This window comes from Canis lupus, chromosome 17 (assembly GCF_003254725.2).
Source record: "Canis lupus dingo isolate Sandy chromosome 17, ASM325472v2, whole genome shotgun sequence".
NCBI lineage: Eukaryota > Metazoa > Chordata > Mammalia > Carnivora > Canidae > Canis > Canis lupus.
In genome coordinates, this window is record NC_064259.1 from 20,014,556 (window position 1) to 20,034,687 (window position 20,132).

The window sequence follows — 20,132 nt, forward strand, 5'->3', positions numbered from 1 at the left end:
TGATGTTGTATACTTTCTTAAAAAATACACAGCCCATATTTTTCTATTCTTTCCTTCAAAATGTGGAACAACTTTTACAGAGTTAGTTGCCAGCCAGACCTCCTGACCTGTAGGTTCAACAAGTATTTTAAGTACAAATATAACTCTTGTTGAGCTTAAACCTGTGACCCCTTGCAGGATCATCTGGTCAACTATGAATGCCCCGAATCTCAGAATCATTTCACCCCTCCTTTTGCCCATTCTATAGTATATATTTTATTTCTCTAATGTCCCTTGCCCCTGCCTCTATTACCACTCTCATAGTTCAAGCCAATTATCTCTTACAAACAATCCCTGATTTACCCTTAAATCTATCCAGTTTGGATTATCTTCCTAACACAGATTTGATCACACTATTCTCCTGAAAAACCTCTGCCATCTCCTCAGCACTCTCCTTCCCCCTCCCCTCTCGAAAACTGCTAAGTCAGATTTTCAAAAGGCCTCCAAAATTGATCTTCACCGAATGCTTACTCCACCCCCAACTCCTTACCACACTAACCCACACACAGATGAAGGTAACCACTTCAATCTATTCTAGTTTCAAATCCATTCTGGATCCTTCTATGCCTTTGCTTAAGCTAGTTCCTTATCCTGAAGGCCCTTCCCCCCATTAGTTATCTGCCAAAGTTCAACTCAAACATTTTAAGTTAAAAAAAAAAACAAACAAAAGCTTTCTAGATCCCCTTATTCAAAATTAAGCTTTATTTCTCTACCCTATGACAATGCCTTATAGTACTTTATATCACAGTACATTTTGTCAGTATGTAATCACTTCAATAACTATGCGAGCATCGAGAGCTCAGGGACCACAGTTTATTCTTCTTTATAGTCTTTACAGTGTCCAGCATTGAGTAGGCATTTAATTAGTGTTATTAACAATACAGAAGGTCTAGAACAGCTAGAACCTTAAAGCAATGCAAAAAGCTCCCTGTGAGAATAGAGCCCTGTAATCATAAGAAGTTTAACAAAGTGAATAAGGAGGTATTATAGGTAAATTAGAACTTTGTAATGTTAGTGGGCTACTACAACCACTGAGCATAGAGTTGACTACAGCTGAAAGCTAAAAAGAAGGGAAAGAGTCCCACATACACATCGACAATAGTCAGTGCATGCCAAGCATTAATTCTCCTTCTGTTGATAATTTCCTTTGGCAAACAATCCCTTTCCTGAATTCATCTGGCAGAGGACTTATCCTCAACCTCACATCAAGAGTGATCGTGAACCTATGTATAGCCAATCAGAAGACTCAATGCATTTGGCAACAGCGATTATTCAGTTATAGGCACATGGGCCATGCCAAACCAATTAAGCCACATCAGAATTAACTGAAGGGCTCCCACTTTAGTTCTTGCTTTTCTCTCCAGATTTACATCCTGCAGAGTGGGGGTTAACGGTGAAGTCATGTATGATAGGAGACAGCCTGCCTGAGAATGAAGACAAAAGAAAGCCGAGATCAATCCCTGATGATATCATTTGAGCTCCTGGGTCCAGACTCCGTTTCCTTAGAATCTACAGTTATATGAACTAATAAACTCTGTTTCCATCAAGCTCATTTGAGTTGGTTTTCTGGTTTGTAAGTGAAGGGACACTGAAAGTCAAGTGTCTTCTCGGTGCCAGAATTAGAAATCAGCAAGGCTGGTATGGTAAAAAGAACATGAGCTCAGGAATCCAGTCAGATCTGGGTCCATATTCCAGTTCTTACACTATCTGATAAACACTAAACAAGAAAATCGAATCTTCTGAACGTGGGCTTTCTCTATTACAAAAAAAAAGAAGAACCACAGCTCTGAACTATAATGGAGAATTAAATAGCAATTTATAAAGCATCAGGTCTGTATGCTCCAAGTTAACACTTATTATTCAAATGTTGTGAGGTCCTTCAAAAAGTCACTGGAAGTCATTTTCAGTTCATCCTTTCAAGACAGTATTATCATAAAGAATAAAAAATAGTTACTTCTCTAGTCTACCCACAGATGGCCACAGATTAGTATAAAAATGTACAGGATACAGAGTTGAACATATTACATATTACCTTTTCCTAAAAATGAGCTCTTCAAGAACAGAATTCTGTGTCTATGATACAAATATCATTTAGATATAGTCACTTCTTTTTTTTTTTTTTTTATATAGTCACTTATTTTACTTTATAAATGATGCCTTAACAAAAATATTTACCTTCAAAGTATATACTCCCATTCTACCTGGAACTTTATAGAAGATGCCCTCTTCACCTCGGGAGTTTGTGTGCAGCATTGCATTCAGGCATGCAAGAGGAGAAGTCCCACTGCAAAAAAACAAAAACAAAAACAAGAGGAACACAATGATTAGTTTCTGTCTCTGTAACGCTGACATAAGATAAAATTAACTGATTAACATCATTTGACATAAACACATTGTATAAACTATAAAAAGTCTAACAATCTACAGAGAGGCTGCCATAGAGAAAATAGATATAAAATTCATCCCCATATATATGAAGGAAAAATAATTCTTTCATTTTCTTAATCCTGATCTAATATCTAACATGTAAGAAAACATGTATCTTACAGAAGTCTTACAAATATATTGTGAATATTGTATTTCACTTACAATTTTGTCAATTATACCTCAATAAAGCTAAAATTAAAACAAAACAAAACAAAACATTCTCCTTCATTTAACACAAGTTTTACAGGTCCAGAAGTAAAATAGGGGAAGGAAAGAATATACATACAGATCCAAATAAACAATATTAGTCTCCTTAAAATATATATATATTTTATATATATATAAATCTCTTTGCGGACTACTGCAACACACTAAATCTGAGGTATGAAATGAACACATTTCTATGGTCTCTTGTATTAATTTTTTATATTTTTATTGATATAACTGACATATAACATTAGTTTCAAGTGTACAACAATAGTGATGTCATACACATACACACACACACAATGGTCTCTTGTACTTAGACCTAACACAGTATCACTTAAAGACGTATAAAGTAAGTTTTAGAATATTTATCTTCTATGTAGCACCTTGGTTAAATGTTTACTAATTCCAATATACATGTACCATATTTCTAGAGTTTTAGGAATATAATAAATTATCTGTAAAAACTATAAATATATTATTTTCTTTTCTGTTATCACATCTTATTTTCCTATCTTTTTGTACTTATCTAACATAACAAATAGCAATTTAACGGAAGATGTAAAAAAATTTTTATTTTAAAGTAATTATAGACTCACAGGAAATTGAAAAATAGTCCCATGCATATGTCACCCAGCTTCCTTCAGTAGTAACTGAAGTAGTAACTTCCTTCATTATAACTATAGTACTAAAAATTTTTTTCCTCAGATCTGAGGGATAAGGCAGCTTATCTGAACATTTCCAGCAGTTCTCCCTCTCAGTTCTCTGCTGGTAACACTCAATAACCCGAGTAAGGCTACTAGAAGAGGCTGCCAGTTATCCTGGGAATACTCAATAATAGGAGTTCTCTGTGGGGTGAGCAGGACCATGGTTCATTGCCTTCTGATATTTGTGAAAGTGTTGAGGGTCAAAAACTGTAAAGACGATGGAGGGCAAGCAAGAAAATTTTTTTTTAATTTTTGCTAAAGAAAGTATTGAGTCTTCAGTTTGATTCTTATAGATATTTTTATATAATTTGGAATTTCCATCTTAAAAATATGCATAATGCAATCTAGTCAGAATCCCAAAGTTCATATCAAATAAATATATAAGAAATTTCTGGGGGAAAAAAGATAGAAGCCTTGTTAAGAAGATATTAAAATGTACTCAAAGCTACTATATTATTGAAGCAGTATGCCTCTAGGACAGGATAGACAAATGAACACCCTGGACTGCTACTAGAATAAAATTCAGAAACAGATCATAATAAATGTAAAAGGTGCAATTTCTGTACCTTTGTACAATTCTGTACCTTTCTCTATGATCTATGTAGTAGGAAGGAGACAGAGTCATGACCTGGTCACCTGTGGTTTTACTACCTGGCATCTACTTGAACCCTCTTCTGGAGACAATACCTAAAATTTCCCATGAAACATTATCCCCCTTCTCATCCTCATACAGGTGGTTGAGACAGAATTAATCCCATGCGCATCACAGGTTTAAATCCAAACTGTTAAGCCACATTTCCTGGTATAAAAAGCCAATCAGCATTTCTGTGTACACCCCATTCCCCACCCCACAGGGAAAGATTCAGGAACAGACATATGACCTAATTTGGGGCAACAATCTAAGGAGCTATTTACTTGGGCACTTAAGAAACTTGCTCTGCTGAAAAGCTTCAGAAAGACCTTCTTTCTCTTCCCCTGAGCAGTAAGAGGAAGTAATGCCTAAAACTTTCAATCATGTGACCATCAGGAAAGCATCTGGGATTGGGGTAAACACCACACAGGACAAAGGAAGTGTTGGGTAAGAATTACAGGGAAAAATACAGCACCCCAAAAGGCACTAAACTGAAAAATAAAAAAGGAAAACAGCAATAATTTTAGCAATATTACTTTGCCACTATATCAAGCCTTGCCTCAAGCCACTCCTACCTTTGGAATTGCTGAGGTTTTAAAGTCATAAGCAACCAAAAGAGTCATGAATAAAACAGTTTATGTTAAGTAGTGCTGGAATAGCCTGTTACACATCTGAGGAAAAGAATTCTTACAGTAAAAAAAAAAAAAAAAAAAAAAGAATTCTCACAGTATATCCAAAACACATTCCAAATGGATTAAAGACCAAACAGTAAAAAGTAGAAAATATTAAAAGGAAAATAGGGGGTACCTGGGTGGCTCAGTGGGTTGTCTGCCTTCGGCTCAGGTTATGATCTCAGGGATCTGGGATCCAGCACAGAGTCCGCTTCTACCTCTCCCTTTGCCCCTCCCCCCGCTCATGCTCTCTCAAATAAATAAAATCTTAAAATTAAAAAGGAAAATAGTATATAACCTGCTAGATGGATAAACCTTTCTAAATAAGAAAGAAAGCCTAAGAACCACAAAAGAGAAACACATTGACTACATAAAAATAAAAAAGCTCTACATAGGATAAAAACAAAATCAACCAACTTTCTATGGAAAGTATATGAAGATGCGGATCCCTGGATGGCTCAGCAGTTTAGTGCCTGCCTTGGGCCCAGGGCGTGGTCCTGGAATCCCAGGATCGAGTCCCACATCCGGGCTCCCTGCATGGAGCCGGCTTCTCCCTCTGCCTGTGTCTCTGCCTCTCTCTCTGTGTCTCTCTCATGAATAAACAAATAAAATCTTTAAAAAAAAAAAAAAAAGTAAGTATATAAGGCTGAAATAAGAAACTGCAAAACATATGGCAGACAAAACAATGAATAGCCTTAAGAGAGCTGCTTTTAGGAAAATACTAACAAAAAATAGATAAAGGAGGGAATCCCTGGGTGGCTCAGCGGTTTAATGCCTGCCTTTGGCCCAGGGTGTGATCCTGGAGTCCCAGGATCAAGTCCCACATCAGGCTCCCTGCATGGGGCCTGCTTCTCCCTCAGCCTGTGTCTCCGCCTCTCTCTCTCTCTCTGTCTTTCATGAATAAATAAATAAATAAAATCTTAATAAATAAATAAATAAATAAATAAAATTTTAAAAAAATAAAGGATATGAATAATTGTAAAACATGCAACATAAATGGTCACTAGAACACATGAAAAGAAGCCCAAACTTATTAAGTTTGGGGGAAAATAATTAAATCAAGATACCATTGATCAGATTGGAAGAAAGCAAATGAATCCAAGTTAACAGTACTATGCTAACATCAAACGCCTGGTTTTGATATTATACTATATTTATAATGATGTTACCACCAGAGGAAGCTGGGTGACATATGCATGGACTTTTTCCAATGTCCTGTGAGTCTATAATTACATTAAAATAAAAAACAGGGGTGCCTGGGTGGCTCAGTCAGTTAAGCATCTGACTTCAGCTCATATCATGACCTTGGGATCCTAGGACTGAGTCCCTCATCAGGCTTCTCTCTCTATCTCTCTGTACCTTCCTGACTCTGCTCATGAGTACACTCTCTCTCGCACTCCCTCTCAAATAAATAAAGATAAAGAAATTAATTAAATAAAAAAAAACACAAGTGAATTGATAAAAATCCATTGCTGGTATGGTTATAAAAGCAAGTGAGCACTCTAACAGATTGCTGACAGAACTAAAAACTGCTGCCTTCCCCACTCCATCTCAATTTTGCTTTAGTGAAGTATCATGAAAAGTATCCATTGAAATGAAAAAATATTAGGGCCCAGTGATCCAACAATTGAATTCTATCTATCCTAAAAAAATAAGGTTACAAGGACTTGCAGCCATATATGAAGGATCATACCCAGCAGTGTTATAAGTTAAAGCACAGAAAATGACTTCAAAGTCCATTAATAAGGGAACGGTATGTTAGTAAAGTAACCAAGAGGACATGATCAATAACAACTACATTAACAACAAAAGAAGTGCTAAATTCTAGGAAGCATTCTGTTTAGCCCTCACATCAATCCTTTGAGGCAGGCAAAATTGTTAGGCCATTCTTATAAATGAAAAAACTTAACATATAAGGGTGTTAAATAACAAAACCATATGATTAGTAAATGATGAAACCAAGATTCCAGTAAGAAGAAAGAAAACAGAAGCAGAAAAAAGAATGCTTAAAAAGAAAATAAGACCGGGGATCCCTGGGTGGCGCAGCGGTTTGGTGCCTGCCTTTGGCCCAGGGCGCGATCCTGGAGACCCGGGATCGAATCCCACATCGGGCTCCCGGTGCATGGAGCCTGCTTCTCCCTCTGCCTGTGTCTCTGCGCCTCTCTCTCTCTCTGTGACTATCATAAATAAATAAAAATAAAAAAAATTTAAAAAAAAAAAAAAAAAAAGAAAGAAAATAAGACCAAGTAAAAAAACATGTTATCTGTAGTTCAATAATCCATCTGGTACAAGTTTGCCCCCATCTAATAGTATTCAATTCCAGTATTATGTGCCCACTCTGTTTAGGCCAATAAACTAGGGTCTGTGTGTAGGCCCAAGGAGGAATTCTTACTTAGCTCAGAAAAAGAAAGATAGATAAGGGAACAAAGCCACAGGACACTGTAATCAGTGCTATAAATAGGCCTACAATCCCTGACCCAAAATACTTAAGGTCAAGTGTTTTAGGCATAAAAATCTTTTGAATTTTAGAAAAGTAACATGATATGCCATCTATTATGAAGCACCATCAGAAGGATTAGGGACAGAATCCCATAACCTAACACATTAAAACATAAATATTTACACTAAATCAGATATACTAATAATGTATGTACTTTTATGTCAGTTTAGCAGAAGTGCTATTATCAAACAAGTTTTGATATCAAATATATGAAAAAAATTCTTTCAAGCATTTTAGATTTTGGAATTATAGAATACAGACTGCAGATCTATATATTTAAAGTACTTTAGGGGTGCCTGCCTGGCTCAATCTATGGAGCTTCTGACTCTTGATTTTAAGATTGTGGTTTGAGCCCCATCTTGAATGTAGAGATTACTTTAAAAAGAGAACAACTTTAAAAAAATTTTTTAAAAGATAATAAAGTACTTTAACTCAGAGAAAGAAACAAATAATGTGATCTAGGATCTAGTACCCAGAACCCCCACCCCAAAAAAACAAAACAAAACAAAACAAAACCCAACGAAAAACAACCCAATCCAAACCAAAAACCCCTTAAAGTAAAACCCAAGTAATGAAAGTAAATGACATACACATCTGGTAAAAATATGTGGTAAAAGTCACATAAACACCATCATAATATTTTCCTTGAATATCTGGATATAATTTTCCTTTGAAGGAAATAAGGAAGTTTTGAATAACACACAAGATAGAACAATATACTGTTTCTTTAAAAGATTTATTTATTTGTTTGTTTGAGAGAGCTCACAAATGCAAGGAAGTAGGGGAAGGGGCAGAAAGAGAGAGAGAGGGAGAGAGGGAGAGAGAATCTCAAGCAAACTCCCCACTAAGCCATGAGCCCGACGTAGGGCTTGAACTCACAACCCTGAGCTGAAATCAAGAGTAAGACGTTCAGGGCTGCTCTGGTGGCTCAGCAGTTTAGCACCGCCTTCAGCCCAGGGCGTGACCCTGGAGACCTGGGATCGAGTCCCATGTCGGGCTCCCTGTGTGGAGCCTGTTTCTCCCTCTGCCTGTGTCTCTGTCTCTCTCTCTCTCTCTCTCTCTCTGTGTGTCTCTCATGAATAAATAAAATTTATTTTAAAAAATAACTTAAAAAAAAAAAAAGAGTAAGATTTTCAACCAACTGAGCCACACAGGCACTCCCAGAACACTGTACTGTTTAAAACAAAATTTTAGTTTTGGTTTTGGGAAAATATAAAAAGCCAGCATCCTGGCAGTTTATTTTTACAAAAAATGAAGCAATGGCAGAGAAGTACAATAGGCTACACTTCCCATGATGGCAGGAATAGATCTTCAAGGACAAAAACTCCAGAATTATATAATAAAATAAAAATAACTGAATAACTCAAAGAAACAGGTACCATCTAAATGGACAACAATACCCTGGTATTGAGGAGGGCAAAGTCAAGTGCAGTACAGTATGAGGGAAGTCCTGACACCCAAAGCAGCTGAAGCAAAAACACTTCAAAAGATTCATAATTAGGGGATCCCTGGGTGGCTCAGCAGTTTGGCGCCTGCCTTTGGCCCAGGGCGCAATCCTGGAGTCCCGGGATCAAGTCCCACGTCAGGCTCCCAGCATGGAGCCTGCTTTTCCCTCCTCCTGTGTCTTTGCCTCTCTCTCTCTATGTCTATCATAAATAAATAAATAAATCTTTTTTTTTAATTTCATAATTATCATGAGACAATGAAGCTTCTAATTTTTATTATCCATGCTCAAGACAGCAGAGTTGGGGAGGAGGGTCAGGAAAAGAACAAGTGCAGTGCTGTAATTTTAGGCTAAATCTATCTCATGTAAGGAAATACAGTAAGATGTTGCATACACAAGTCCCAAGAACAGAAGTAACTTCAGTTATACTGCCAATGGCCTTATTTAATCCTCTTTGCAGAAAAGTGGTTACTCACCAGTGGCAAGTAGGGCTAAAGACCTGAGGTTTGTAATCACACTGCTCAGATGAAGCATTAAATATAGTAACTAATGGGGGTCCCTGGGTGGCTCAGATGGTTAGGCGTCTGCCTTCAGCTGAGGTCATGATCTACAAGTGCTGGGATAAAGCCCCACATTGTGCTCCCAGCTCAACAGGAAGCTACCTACCTCTCCCTCTTCCTCTGCCTCTACTGCTCCCCCTGCTTGTGCTCTGTCTCTTTCTCTCTCTCAAATGAATAAAAAATCTTTTTTAAAAAGTCTGTTTCTCGGGCAGCCCTGGTGGCTCAGCAGTTTAGCGCCACCTTCAGCCCAGGGCATGATCCTGGAGACCCGGGATCGAGTCCCATGTCGGGCTCCCTGCATGGAGCCTGCTTCTCCCTCTGCCTGTGTCTCTGCCCCTCTCTCTCTCTCTCTCTCTGTGTCTGTCATAAAGGAATAAAATCTTTTAAAATTTTTTAAAAATAAAAATTAAATTTAAAAGTCTGTTTCTTAGTTTGCCTCTCATAAAAATAAACAAACTAATGAAAGGAGACAGCCCCATGTAGCAAAAAGAGCCAGACTTAGATATTCACACCCATCTGAATTCAGATCTGATAGTGGCCATAGCGAATCACTTTAAATACCTTTAAACTTCATTTTCTCCTCTGTAAAATGGATGTAATACCATCTACTTTGTAATCTGCATAGATTACAGATAATATATCAAAGTGTGTCAGAGGAGATATTCAGTAACTGTGATCATTACCCCAACAACTTGCCCCTCTGGCCTAGTCTCAAAAAGTTTTAGTGTTTCCTATCTCAAGTGAGAGTAAATTCACCTTCACCCTCAATTCTCCACCCCCAAGCCAGGGGTAACTTTTAAAAACAAATATGATCATGCCACTTTGCTGGGCTTAACATTCACCCATGTGGAACACCTGGGTGGCTCAGTGGTTGAGCGTCTGCTTTTGGCTCAGGTCATGCTCCTGGGGTCCTGTGACTGAGTTCCATATCAGGCTCCCCACGAGGAGCGTGCTTCTCCCTCTGCCTCTCTCTGTGTCTCTCAGTATAAATAAATAAAATATATATTTTTAAAATTCACCCATACTATCATAATGTTCTTAGAATCAAGTCCAGAATTATTCATATGACCTGATCCCGTGATCATTTTCCTACACCCTCTGCTCCAGCCTACTCTAGCACAACCTGAATCTAATAGTGAGAAAACATCAGACATACTCAATTTGAGGGACAAACTACAAAAGAGCTGGCCTGAACTCTTAAAAATGCCAAGGTCATGAAAGACAAAGACTAAAGAACAACTTCACATTAAAGGAGGCTATAAAGACACATGAAAATTAAATGCAAATGCAATGTGTGAGCCTGAATTAGGACGTTGGTGGAAGAATTATCAAATCCGAATAAAGACTGTTGATTAGAGAGTAGTAACATTATATCAATGTTAGTATCCTGACTTTGAAAATATACTCTGAAGTGTTTAAAGGTGAATGGGGCATCATGTCTACAATTTATTCTGACATTTAAGAAATACAAATTACAATGATAAAGTATAAAACTTTAACATTTGGGGGATTTAAGCAAAAGTTATATAAAAATTATTTGCACTACTTTTGTAATTTTCCTTAAAGTCTGAAATTAATATGTCAAACAAATACATAAGAAGCTAAAAGCATGCACTGTATGAGAAAACTACAAAAAGAATATGGACTAATGAAAAAGTGTAAGTACTGATAAATGCTACAATATAGATTAATCAACCTCCAAAACCACATGATTCCATTTATTTGAAATATCCAGAAATGGTCAATATACAGACAGAAGGTAGACTACGGTTTGGCAATGGGAACTTCTATTAACTGTAGACATGCATGAGTGATCTTATGGGGAGATGGAAATGTTCTAAAACTGCATTATGGTGATAGTTGCACAACCTAGTAAATTTACTAAAATTCACTGAATTGTACACTTAAAATGGGTGAAGTTTATAGAATGTATACCATATCTCAATAAACTTGCTTCTGTTCTTTAAAATTTCATTTATTTTAGAGAGAGAGAAAGTGTGAGAGGGGGTAGGGGCAAAGGGAGAGGGAGAAAAGGAATCTGAAGCTAACTCCATACTGAGCACGGAGCCTGACATAGGTCTTAATATCATGACCTGAGTAGAAATCAAGAGTCAGTTGTTCCATCAACTGAGACACCTAAGAGGATCAATAAAGCTACATTTTAAAAAAGACAATGTGGAAAAAAATTAATCTGGTTTCTCATTCACTGAACATTTACAAAGAAGCTATCATGTAAACTCAAGGTAGTAAGTGTTGGTGATATAAAAAGGGAAGCAGAGGTTTCTTAAGTATACATTTTAATGTAAAAATGAAGGGAGGGGGACACCTGGATGGCTCAGTCAGTTAAGCATCTGACTCTTGATTTGGGCTAAGTTCATGATCTCTGGGTCCCTGAGATTGAGCCCTTAGTTGGGCTCCATGCCCAGTCTCTCTTTCTCATTCTTCTTATTCCCCTCCCCTCACTGCTGTGCCCGCATGTACGTGTACTCTCTCTAAAAAAATAAATAATAAAAATAATGGGACTGGCACTGAGCAGAGCCAGATGATGTGTCTCTATTTCATAGTGCGTGCACACACACTATACAATCATTTATGATTAACTGATATTTCCTTCCCATCAGAGAGATGAGGCAAGTTGGTACAAATTTTAAATGTGCAATAAAATAAAATTTTAATCATATTTGCAATTTTGCTATCAATTCAAGAACTGAACATAAGCATAAATAACTATATATATAAACTATAAATAGGGCAGCCCTGGTGGCGCAGCGGTTTGGCGCTGCCTGCAGCCTGGGTTGTGATCCTGGAGACCCAGGATCGAGTCCCACATCGGGCTCCCTGCATGGAGCCTGCTTCTCCCTCTGCCTGTGTCTCTGCCTCTCTCTCTGTGTGTCTATGAATAAATAAATAAAATCTTTAAAAAAAAACTATAAATATAAAATTTACCATCTCAACCATTTCTAAGTGTACACTTCACTTACACTTAAGTACCTTACCTTCACATTATTTATACAACCGAGTGCTAGAAATCTTGCAAAACGTGGGCAGCCCAGGTGGCTCAGCGGTTTAGCACCGCCTTCAGCCCAGGGTGTGATCCTGGGGACCTGGGATTGAGTCCCATGTCAGGCTCCCTGCATGAAGCCTGCTTCTCCCTCTACCTGTGTCTCTGCCTCTCTCTCTTTCTCTCTCTCTCTCTCTCTCTCTCTCTGTGTATATAATAAATAAAATATATTAAAAAAAAAAAAAAAAAAAAGAGGGCAGCCCCAGTGGCTTAGCGGTTTAGTGCCACCTTCAGCCCTGGGCGTGATCCTGGAGCCTCGGGATCAATTCCCAGGACGGGCTCCCTGCATGGAGCCTGCTTATCCCTCTGCCTGTGTCTCTGCCTCTCTCTCTCTCTGTGTGTGTGTGTGTGTCTCTAATAAGTGAATAGAAATCTTAAAAAAAAAAAAAAAAAAAAAAAGAAATTCTATATTTAAAAAAAAAAAGATAGCTTGCAAAACTCAAACTCTATGCCCATTAAATACCTCTCTTTTTTCCCCTACATCCAACCCTTGGCAACCATTCTTCTACTTTCTGGCTCTATATAGTAGGACTCCTGTAAATGGAATTACAATATTTCCCTTCTTGTGTCTGGTTTACTTCACTTACTACAGTGTCTTTTAAGTTCATCCATGTTGTAGCATATTAGATTTCCTTCCTTGTTAAGTCTGAATAATAGTCCATTGAATGGGGGCACCTGGGTGGCTCAGTGGTTGAGCATCTGCTTTTGGCTCAGGTCATGATCCCGGAGTCCTGGGATCAAGTCCCGCATTGTGCTCCCATGGGGAGCATGCTTCTCTCTCTGCCTATGTCTCTGCCTCTCTCTGTGTGTCTCTCATGAATAAATAAATCTTTAAAAAAAATACTCCACTGAATTTATATGCCACATTTTGTTCATCCATTCATCCATTAGTAGACATCTGGGTTGTTTCTGTCTTTTGCCTATCATGACTACTGCTGCTAGGAATATCGGGGTCAATAGATCTATTCAAGTTCCTACTCTCAATTCCTTTGTGTATAGCCAAACTCAGGCTTGCTAGGTCAAATATAATCCTATAACTCTTACTTGTTCTTTACCATACTCTCAGTTATGCAACATCTACAAGTAAGAATCAGACAAATCCACAGGTTGACCACAAGCTTCACTGGTCATCTCGTCCATTTACTACAGATGCTTATGACTCCTCCTAAAACATCATCAATAGGTAATCGTCCAGTCTGACACAAGCATATAAGGTGGTAGAGGCTAACTATGTCCTCAAGCATTTCCAGTTATTCATAAATTCTTCCTTAAGCTAAGCCAAGTATATCTCTTCCTAAAACTCCATGTTTAGTTTTTATTTTATGCTGGAAATCAGTGGCTATCATGGTGGAAAAATCTGTGATTTTCTGTACTTTGAATTTTCCGAAATGACCCTGCAATATTTATCTTTGTGAGTAGGAGAAAAATTTAACATTATTTCTTCATTACTCCATAGGACAGCTCTTTGAGTATTTTAGGCCTCTTCATAAAATCCTAAAGTCTACTCCTTTTCATATTTGTAATTCTCTCCTCACTGGCATCCCCTCTTGCAACCAATCTAAAGAAATTTAATAAACTTTACAGTTCATCCTTAAAATTCACCAATGTCCTCCAATATTATTCCCACTTTAGTGCTTGCTTCGGCAGCACATATATTATGCCCATTTCAAGCTGATGATAAAAAGCTTTAAGAGATTTCACCAGTCTCCTTTATTTATTCTTACTGATATTTCCCCTTGTAATACATTACCCAGCCTAATCTTTAATCCCAATCTCTTGTTCATTTTTCTGTACTCCTTCCTACAGAACAGGCTTGTCAAAACTAGGCCTCAATTAATCAGCTTCCCTATCTCTGACTAAACTATTACACATTCTATATTTATCCTTTAGAGCTCAATCCTTTGAATTTCAATAGGATTAAATAACAGACTCAGACTTCCAAGGTTAAAAGAAATGTAGAGTCATCCAGTTCCCCAAACAGATGGTCGGATGCCCTATTTCAGGTCAATTTTAAATGTACAAAAATAATAAACATGTAATAATCTTTAACTTACGTGATACATTTATACATATATCTATACAGACACACAGGCACCGTATTCATTATCCACATACAAACTAACTTTAAAACTAAGAACTGATTTTTATGGCATGCTTACCTGACAGAGCACCCAGAACAAAAATGAACTCAACAGCACCCTTATGTTGAAAAATAGGGAGTTTAGAAATCACTAAATGAATAAATAGTCTTGGTAGGTTTTTAATTCACTGGAAATTGTTGTATTCTTAGAAACCCCTTCATTTAAATAAATAAATAAATAAATAAATAAATAAATAAATAAATAAATAGTTGTTTTTTTTTTTTTAAAGAAAGAAACTCTTTCATTAAAGTCTTTAGCTTGCTCTCTCTCGGTCATGTTACCAGCAATTCTTCCAACAAGAAATTAATTTCAGTAACAACTATCTACTTTTAAAAAGGTAATTACTGGGGGGATCCCTGGTGGCTCAGCGGTTTGGCACCTGCCTTCGCCCCAGGGTGTGATCCTGGAGACCCGGGATAGATCCCCACATCAGGCTCCTTGCATGGAGCCTGCTTTTCCCTCTGCCTGTGTCTCTGCCTCTCTTTCTCTCTCTGTCTCTCTCATGAATAAATAAATAAAATCTTAAAAAAAAAAAAAAAAAAAGCAATCTGGGATGCCTGGGTGGCTCAGCAGTTGAGCATCTGCCTTCAGTTCATGGCGTGATCCCAGGATCCAGGATCCAGGATCCAGTCTCACACTAGGCTTCCTGAGGGGAGCCTGCTTCTCCCTCTGTCTATGTCTCTGCCCACCACCCCTCTCTCTGTGTCTCTCATGAATAAATAAATAAATCTTAAAAAAAGAAAGGTAGCAATCTGGGCAGCCTGGGTGGTTTAGCACTGCCTTCAGCCCAGTGCCTGATCCCGGAGACCCGGGATTGAGTACCACGTCAGACTCCCTGCATGGAGCCTGCTTCTCCCTCTGCCTGTGTCTCTGCCTCTTTCTCTCTCCGTGTGTCTCTCATGAATAAATAAATAAAAATCTTAAAAAAAGAAAAAAACTGAGATTTTAAAAAAAGAAAAGGTAGCAATCTGATGTATCCATAGTTTAATGAATTCGCTTCTTCAAACTATTTTCCTCCCCAAACATATGAAACAAATGTGAAAGAATCACTGGAGAACGAATGGGTATGCAGGGAAATTTTTAAACAAGCATTTTTGGAGAAGCCTAGTTGGAACCCCAAAATGAGAGGTGTGGATCAGTAGAGTAGTAAAAGGGCACAAAACAAGTAGAAGAGTAATCTGGGACCTGGAGAGGGAGGTCACAGAAATAAACACAGACTCTGAAAAATTTGTGTAGCCTATCTATCCTCTCGTCTTTATCTTCCCATTATTGCGGTTTCCCCACTATTGTTTTTTCAAAAGCATGCTTTGTCCAGTACCATTGAGACGTGAGCAAAACCATTTCCACCAAAGGGGAAAAAAACCAAACAGGAAAAATATGGTCCAGTGGTTCTGTTTTATTTGATTAACTGATTGATAGATCCTACTTTAAAGTAAATAAATGGAACAACAAGGTTCAATTTTATTTAGACTGGAAATCACAAACTCTCAATAGAGAAGGACTTCGGAGAACACTGTAACTTTTCACCCGAGAAATACAAAAGATTTAAGAGCCTTACTCAATCTCCTCAACCCACTCAAAAGTGAGGCAAAAGTGAGACTTATATTTTAGAGTCAGACAGATGTGGATTCAAGTTTTATCACTAACTAGTTATATAACTTCTCATTGATTCGATGTCTTTATCTATGAAATAAATACTTCAGAGGGGGGATCCCTGGGTGGCGCAGCGGTTTGGCGCCTGCCTTTGGCCCAGGGCGCGATCCTGGGGACCCGGGATCGGATCCCACGTCGGGCTCCCGGTGCATGGAGCCTGCTTCTCCCTCTGCCTGTGTCTCTGCCTCTCTCTCTCTCTCTCTCTGTGACTATCATGAATAAATAAATAAAATCTTTAAAAAAAAAAAAAATACTTCAGAGGGTTTAAGATTAAATAAATCATATGCATAAACTATCTGACTCCTATCTTAGCCAATAGCCATTTCTACTATTAACTAAAACATTTTGCTTTTCAATCTTATGAGAAATACATAGTAAAAAAAAAATACAGACTTTAAGAGAAACGCAATCCTCTTAAGAAAGGTCACTCTATAACTACTGCATATAAAACAGTATCATCAACTGCCATTGTTTCATCTCATCAGGATGCTAACTTGTCTTAACTGGCTGGGCCAAGTTCATGAACAATAAGCAAATGTCTCTAAACTAAAGAGGTACAGAGGGTTGCATATGAGGACATACTATTTAGGGTAAAAGAAATATTGGTGAAGGAAACAAACTAAAAATAGAATACTTGTAACAAGTAAGTAAATGAATGAATGAATGAATGAATGAACGAATGAATGAATAGCTATGTCAACACAGAAAAAAGCCAATTCAGTAAAAGATCCAAACTATTCATTTTAACCTATTCTAGCCTGGTGTCATTCCCATAGAGAATTTACCATTATTCTCTCTAAATCAAAGCATAAACATATATTTTCAATCATACAGTCATAAAGCAAATGTTAACTCACACATTTTTTCAACTTGAAATATTTTCTGCAGAACACTAGGCAGCCCAATGGTAGTAAGTCAAACGATAATTTTAACAAAATTAAATGTTGATTGGTTTCTAAAACTATGACCAAATAATGATTATTACAAACAGCAAAGACAAAAAGAGCACATATAATAAATATTTACATAAGAATCTCATGCTTATTTAGTTTCTGGACTATTTAATTTTATAAAATAAAAATCATGCATCCAAAGGTGAATTCAATTAAACTTATAGAAGACACTTATCATTGTATATACTTCCTTAGAATAAAATAATACTTCTTACCTTCTGGATTTGGAATGCACCCCAAGAAAATGAAAGAAAGAAAAAAAAACTTTTAATTTTAACAATAAAGTCAAAAAATAACCTCTCCCTTTCCCTCCCAGCAATATCCACAATTCAATTAGTGCCCTCCTCCTGCTTTGCTTTATAAAACATTCATTTCTTCTTTAGAATTTAAGTTAAGCCCAAAATATCTTTGTCTAAAAATGCACAGTTAAACTCAGCTAAATAGTCAAACATTTCAGACAGCAGTTGCGATACCTTAATTATGTGGCATACTAAAACTATTAAAGCAGTTTGGAGTTAAATGTGGATATAGTGAATATTCTTTAATATTCCTCCCATGCATTTCAATTTCAAGGAGCCATCATAAAGCCACCAGCTATGGGCCCTAAGGCTTACTAGCCTCCCTTTGATCCATAATGAACTCACACTACCACGAAGCTAAATAACAATGGATATGGATATTCTTTTCTGTCAATATGCAAGCAGTTGAGGGTTTTTGTTTTCTCATTATTAATCCTTTTTGACATCCCTACAAGGTTTGTGTGCTTGAGAGTAGACTGCAATGGGTAGATAAAGAAAACACAGGCTGAACTCAAAGTCAGCTAATTTTTAGATAAATATGGTTATCAATATAATCAACAATGTTCTTCACTCTTAAACTGAGTTCTTTCTAATAAATCACTGTAAAGCAATTCAGCTTGGCAAACAGTCCAATGACCTACTATGCAGAGATAATGATTTCTGCTGAAAAGTAGTAGAAAATGTTGACTTTTATTTCCCTTGCTACACATTTAAATAAGAACAGACGGGGAAAAAAATAGGTGCTAGGATTAGTTTCTGGTATGAGATGAGCTAAAACATATTTTTAATCCATGTGAGAGAGATTATTTTGTTCATAAGTAAATGTATTCATACTAATCAAATTCAACTGGGACTCCTTCAAAAAGGTAAAATTTCAACCTGGCAAATGTTTACTGAACATGGTGTTTGCTAGATGGTTCCCAGGATTCTTTACAATTCCAACTTTAATTAGCAATAATCGCACCTCGGATAAACCTCATTGGCTACGATACTGCCACTGCACAAAGCTTACAATTCCAACTTTAAAGGAGCTTACTTGGGACACAGGACTGAAACATTAAAAAAACAAACAAACAAACAAACAAAAAAAACAGAAAAACTATTCCTTGTTAGGGAAGAAACTGGAGCTCTACAAAACAACAATATAAATATCTATTAAAATATTAATATATTAAAATATTCCATACTATAAGTTCTTTAAAAATGTACTGGCCATTGGGTGGTTCAGTCAGTTAAATGTCTGGCTCTTGATCTCAGCTTAGTCTTGATCTCAGGATCATGAGTTCAAGCCCCACTGGAGGCTCCACCCAGTGTAGAGCCTACTTAAAAAAAAAAAAAAATGTATTGGCCCTTTCAGAAGCCTAGTTATTATAATGGCTGAAGTTTTTGTTTCAAATTCTTCCAGAAAGCAATTAACAGACAGCAACTATCCTAAAGTTATTATATGTCAGCATATTATGTAAGTTTAATTTGAAAAAGAGAGCAAATAGACTAATCAGAAGAGTAGGAAAAACTAGGGATATACAGGCAGTATGATATACGAATAAAAACTAGAAGCAATTAGCCTGGGTTTCTAGTTTCACAGAACCAGTTGTATGACCTTGTTCAATTTCCATGGGCCCTAATTCTTCAATAATAAAATGAGATATAAAAAATTTTTTTTAATTTAAGAAATTAAAAAAATAAAATGAGAAATAATGATAATATCCCAATTATCTTTTCTAGCTATAACATTTTGTGACTGAAATAATGTGACTGGTTTACAAAAGGGGCTGAGGAGGGAGGAAAGGGTGAGGAATGCCAAGAGATTATCCTTTTAATTGGGGCCATGATGATGTAAATAAATAGATAAACTTTACTTGCAAGAAACCCTCAATCACATCGTCTGCTTGGCCTCACATCTGCCAATACACGAGAGAGGCAGAGACACAGGCAGAGGGAGAAGCAGGCTCCATGCAGGGAGCCGGACGTGGTACTCGATCCTGGGTCTCCAGGATCACACCCCAGGCTGCAGGTGGCACCAAACCGCTGCACCACCGGGGCTGCCCAATGATAGGAATTTAAAGGCTAGGTAGTTGGCTCCTCTCTTATTAGTGCATAACTTATTCTCTCACATCAATTTTACGGTGTACAAGATTCAAATTCATGCCTCACCAAAATTATTATTATATATCAAGAGCCCTTGGGGCCACTCATGAGTGATATAATTCAGAAAATACTCAATCTGTGAATGACAAATTCATAAAACCAAAAATCTTCCTAATTTCTTTGGTCTACTAATTTTTTCTAAGGTTTTTTATTTATTTGACAGAGACAGAAAGAGCACAGATGGAGACAGAGAGACAGGGAGAAGCAGACAGACTCCCCTGCTAATCAGGGAGCCCAATGTGGGGCTCAATGCCAGGACCCTAAGGATCATGACCCAAGCAGAAGGCAGACACTTAACCTTACTAAGCCATCCAGGCACCCCTCATCTTCTACTTATGAGTGGAAAGAAAAACTAGTAAGAGAATAGGGTCTCAGAAAATAATTATGTTGTTATTTTTCTCCTTTCCTAAAAACTCTCTTTCTCTACTAGCAGAAATAAGAAGAGTCGAGGTAATACAGCCAAGGATGAACAAGGCAGGTTAAGAAAACTTGGGGGAAAAGATAAAAATGTAGTGAACCAAAGGGGTACCTGCACCCCAATGTTTATAGCAGCAATGTCCACAAGAGCCAAACTATGGAAAGACCCCATATATTCATCAACAGATAAGTGGATAAAGATGTGTGTATACACACACACACACAAACACACACACACACAATGGACTACTACTCAGCCATCAAAAAAAAAAGA

The 20,132-nt window shown here is 37.2% G+C and overlaps 1 protein-coding gene, 1 long non-coding RNA gene and 1 pseudogene across 7 annotated transcripts in view; 1 reads left to right on the top strand and 2 right to left on the bottom strand.

Moving 5' to 3' along the window:
• LOC112664683 (uncharacterized) overlaps window positions 1-1,586 on the top strand; it is a 70,750-nt gene extending 69,164 nt beyond the window's left edge. For all 4 annotated transcript variants that reach the window (XR_004805924.2, XR_003139888.3, XR_007403376.1 and 1 more), the window contains one exon: window positions 1,404-1,586. This is a non-coding gene — a long non-coding RNA (uncharacterized LOC112664683). The remainder of the gene's footprint in view (window positions 1-1,403) is intronic.
• Window positions 1-20,132, bottom strand: part of ASXL2 (ASXL transcriptional regulator 2) — a 151,204-nt gene that overhangs the window by 53,787 nt on the left and 77,285 nt on the right. For all 3 annotated transcript variants that reach the window (XM_049096202.1, XM_025454465.3, XM_049096201.1), the window contains one exon: window positions 2,215-2,323. In XM_049096202.1, coding sequence (XP_048952159.1) covers window positions 2,215-2,323 — 109 coding nt within the window. The remainder of the gene's footprint in view (window positions 1-2,214; window positions 2,324-20,132) is intronic.
• LOC112665151 (U4 spliceosomal RNA) lies at window positions 18,149-18,302 on the bottom strand (annotated as a pseudogene).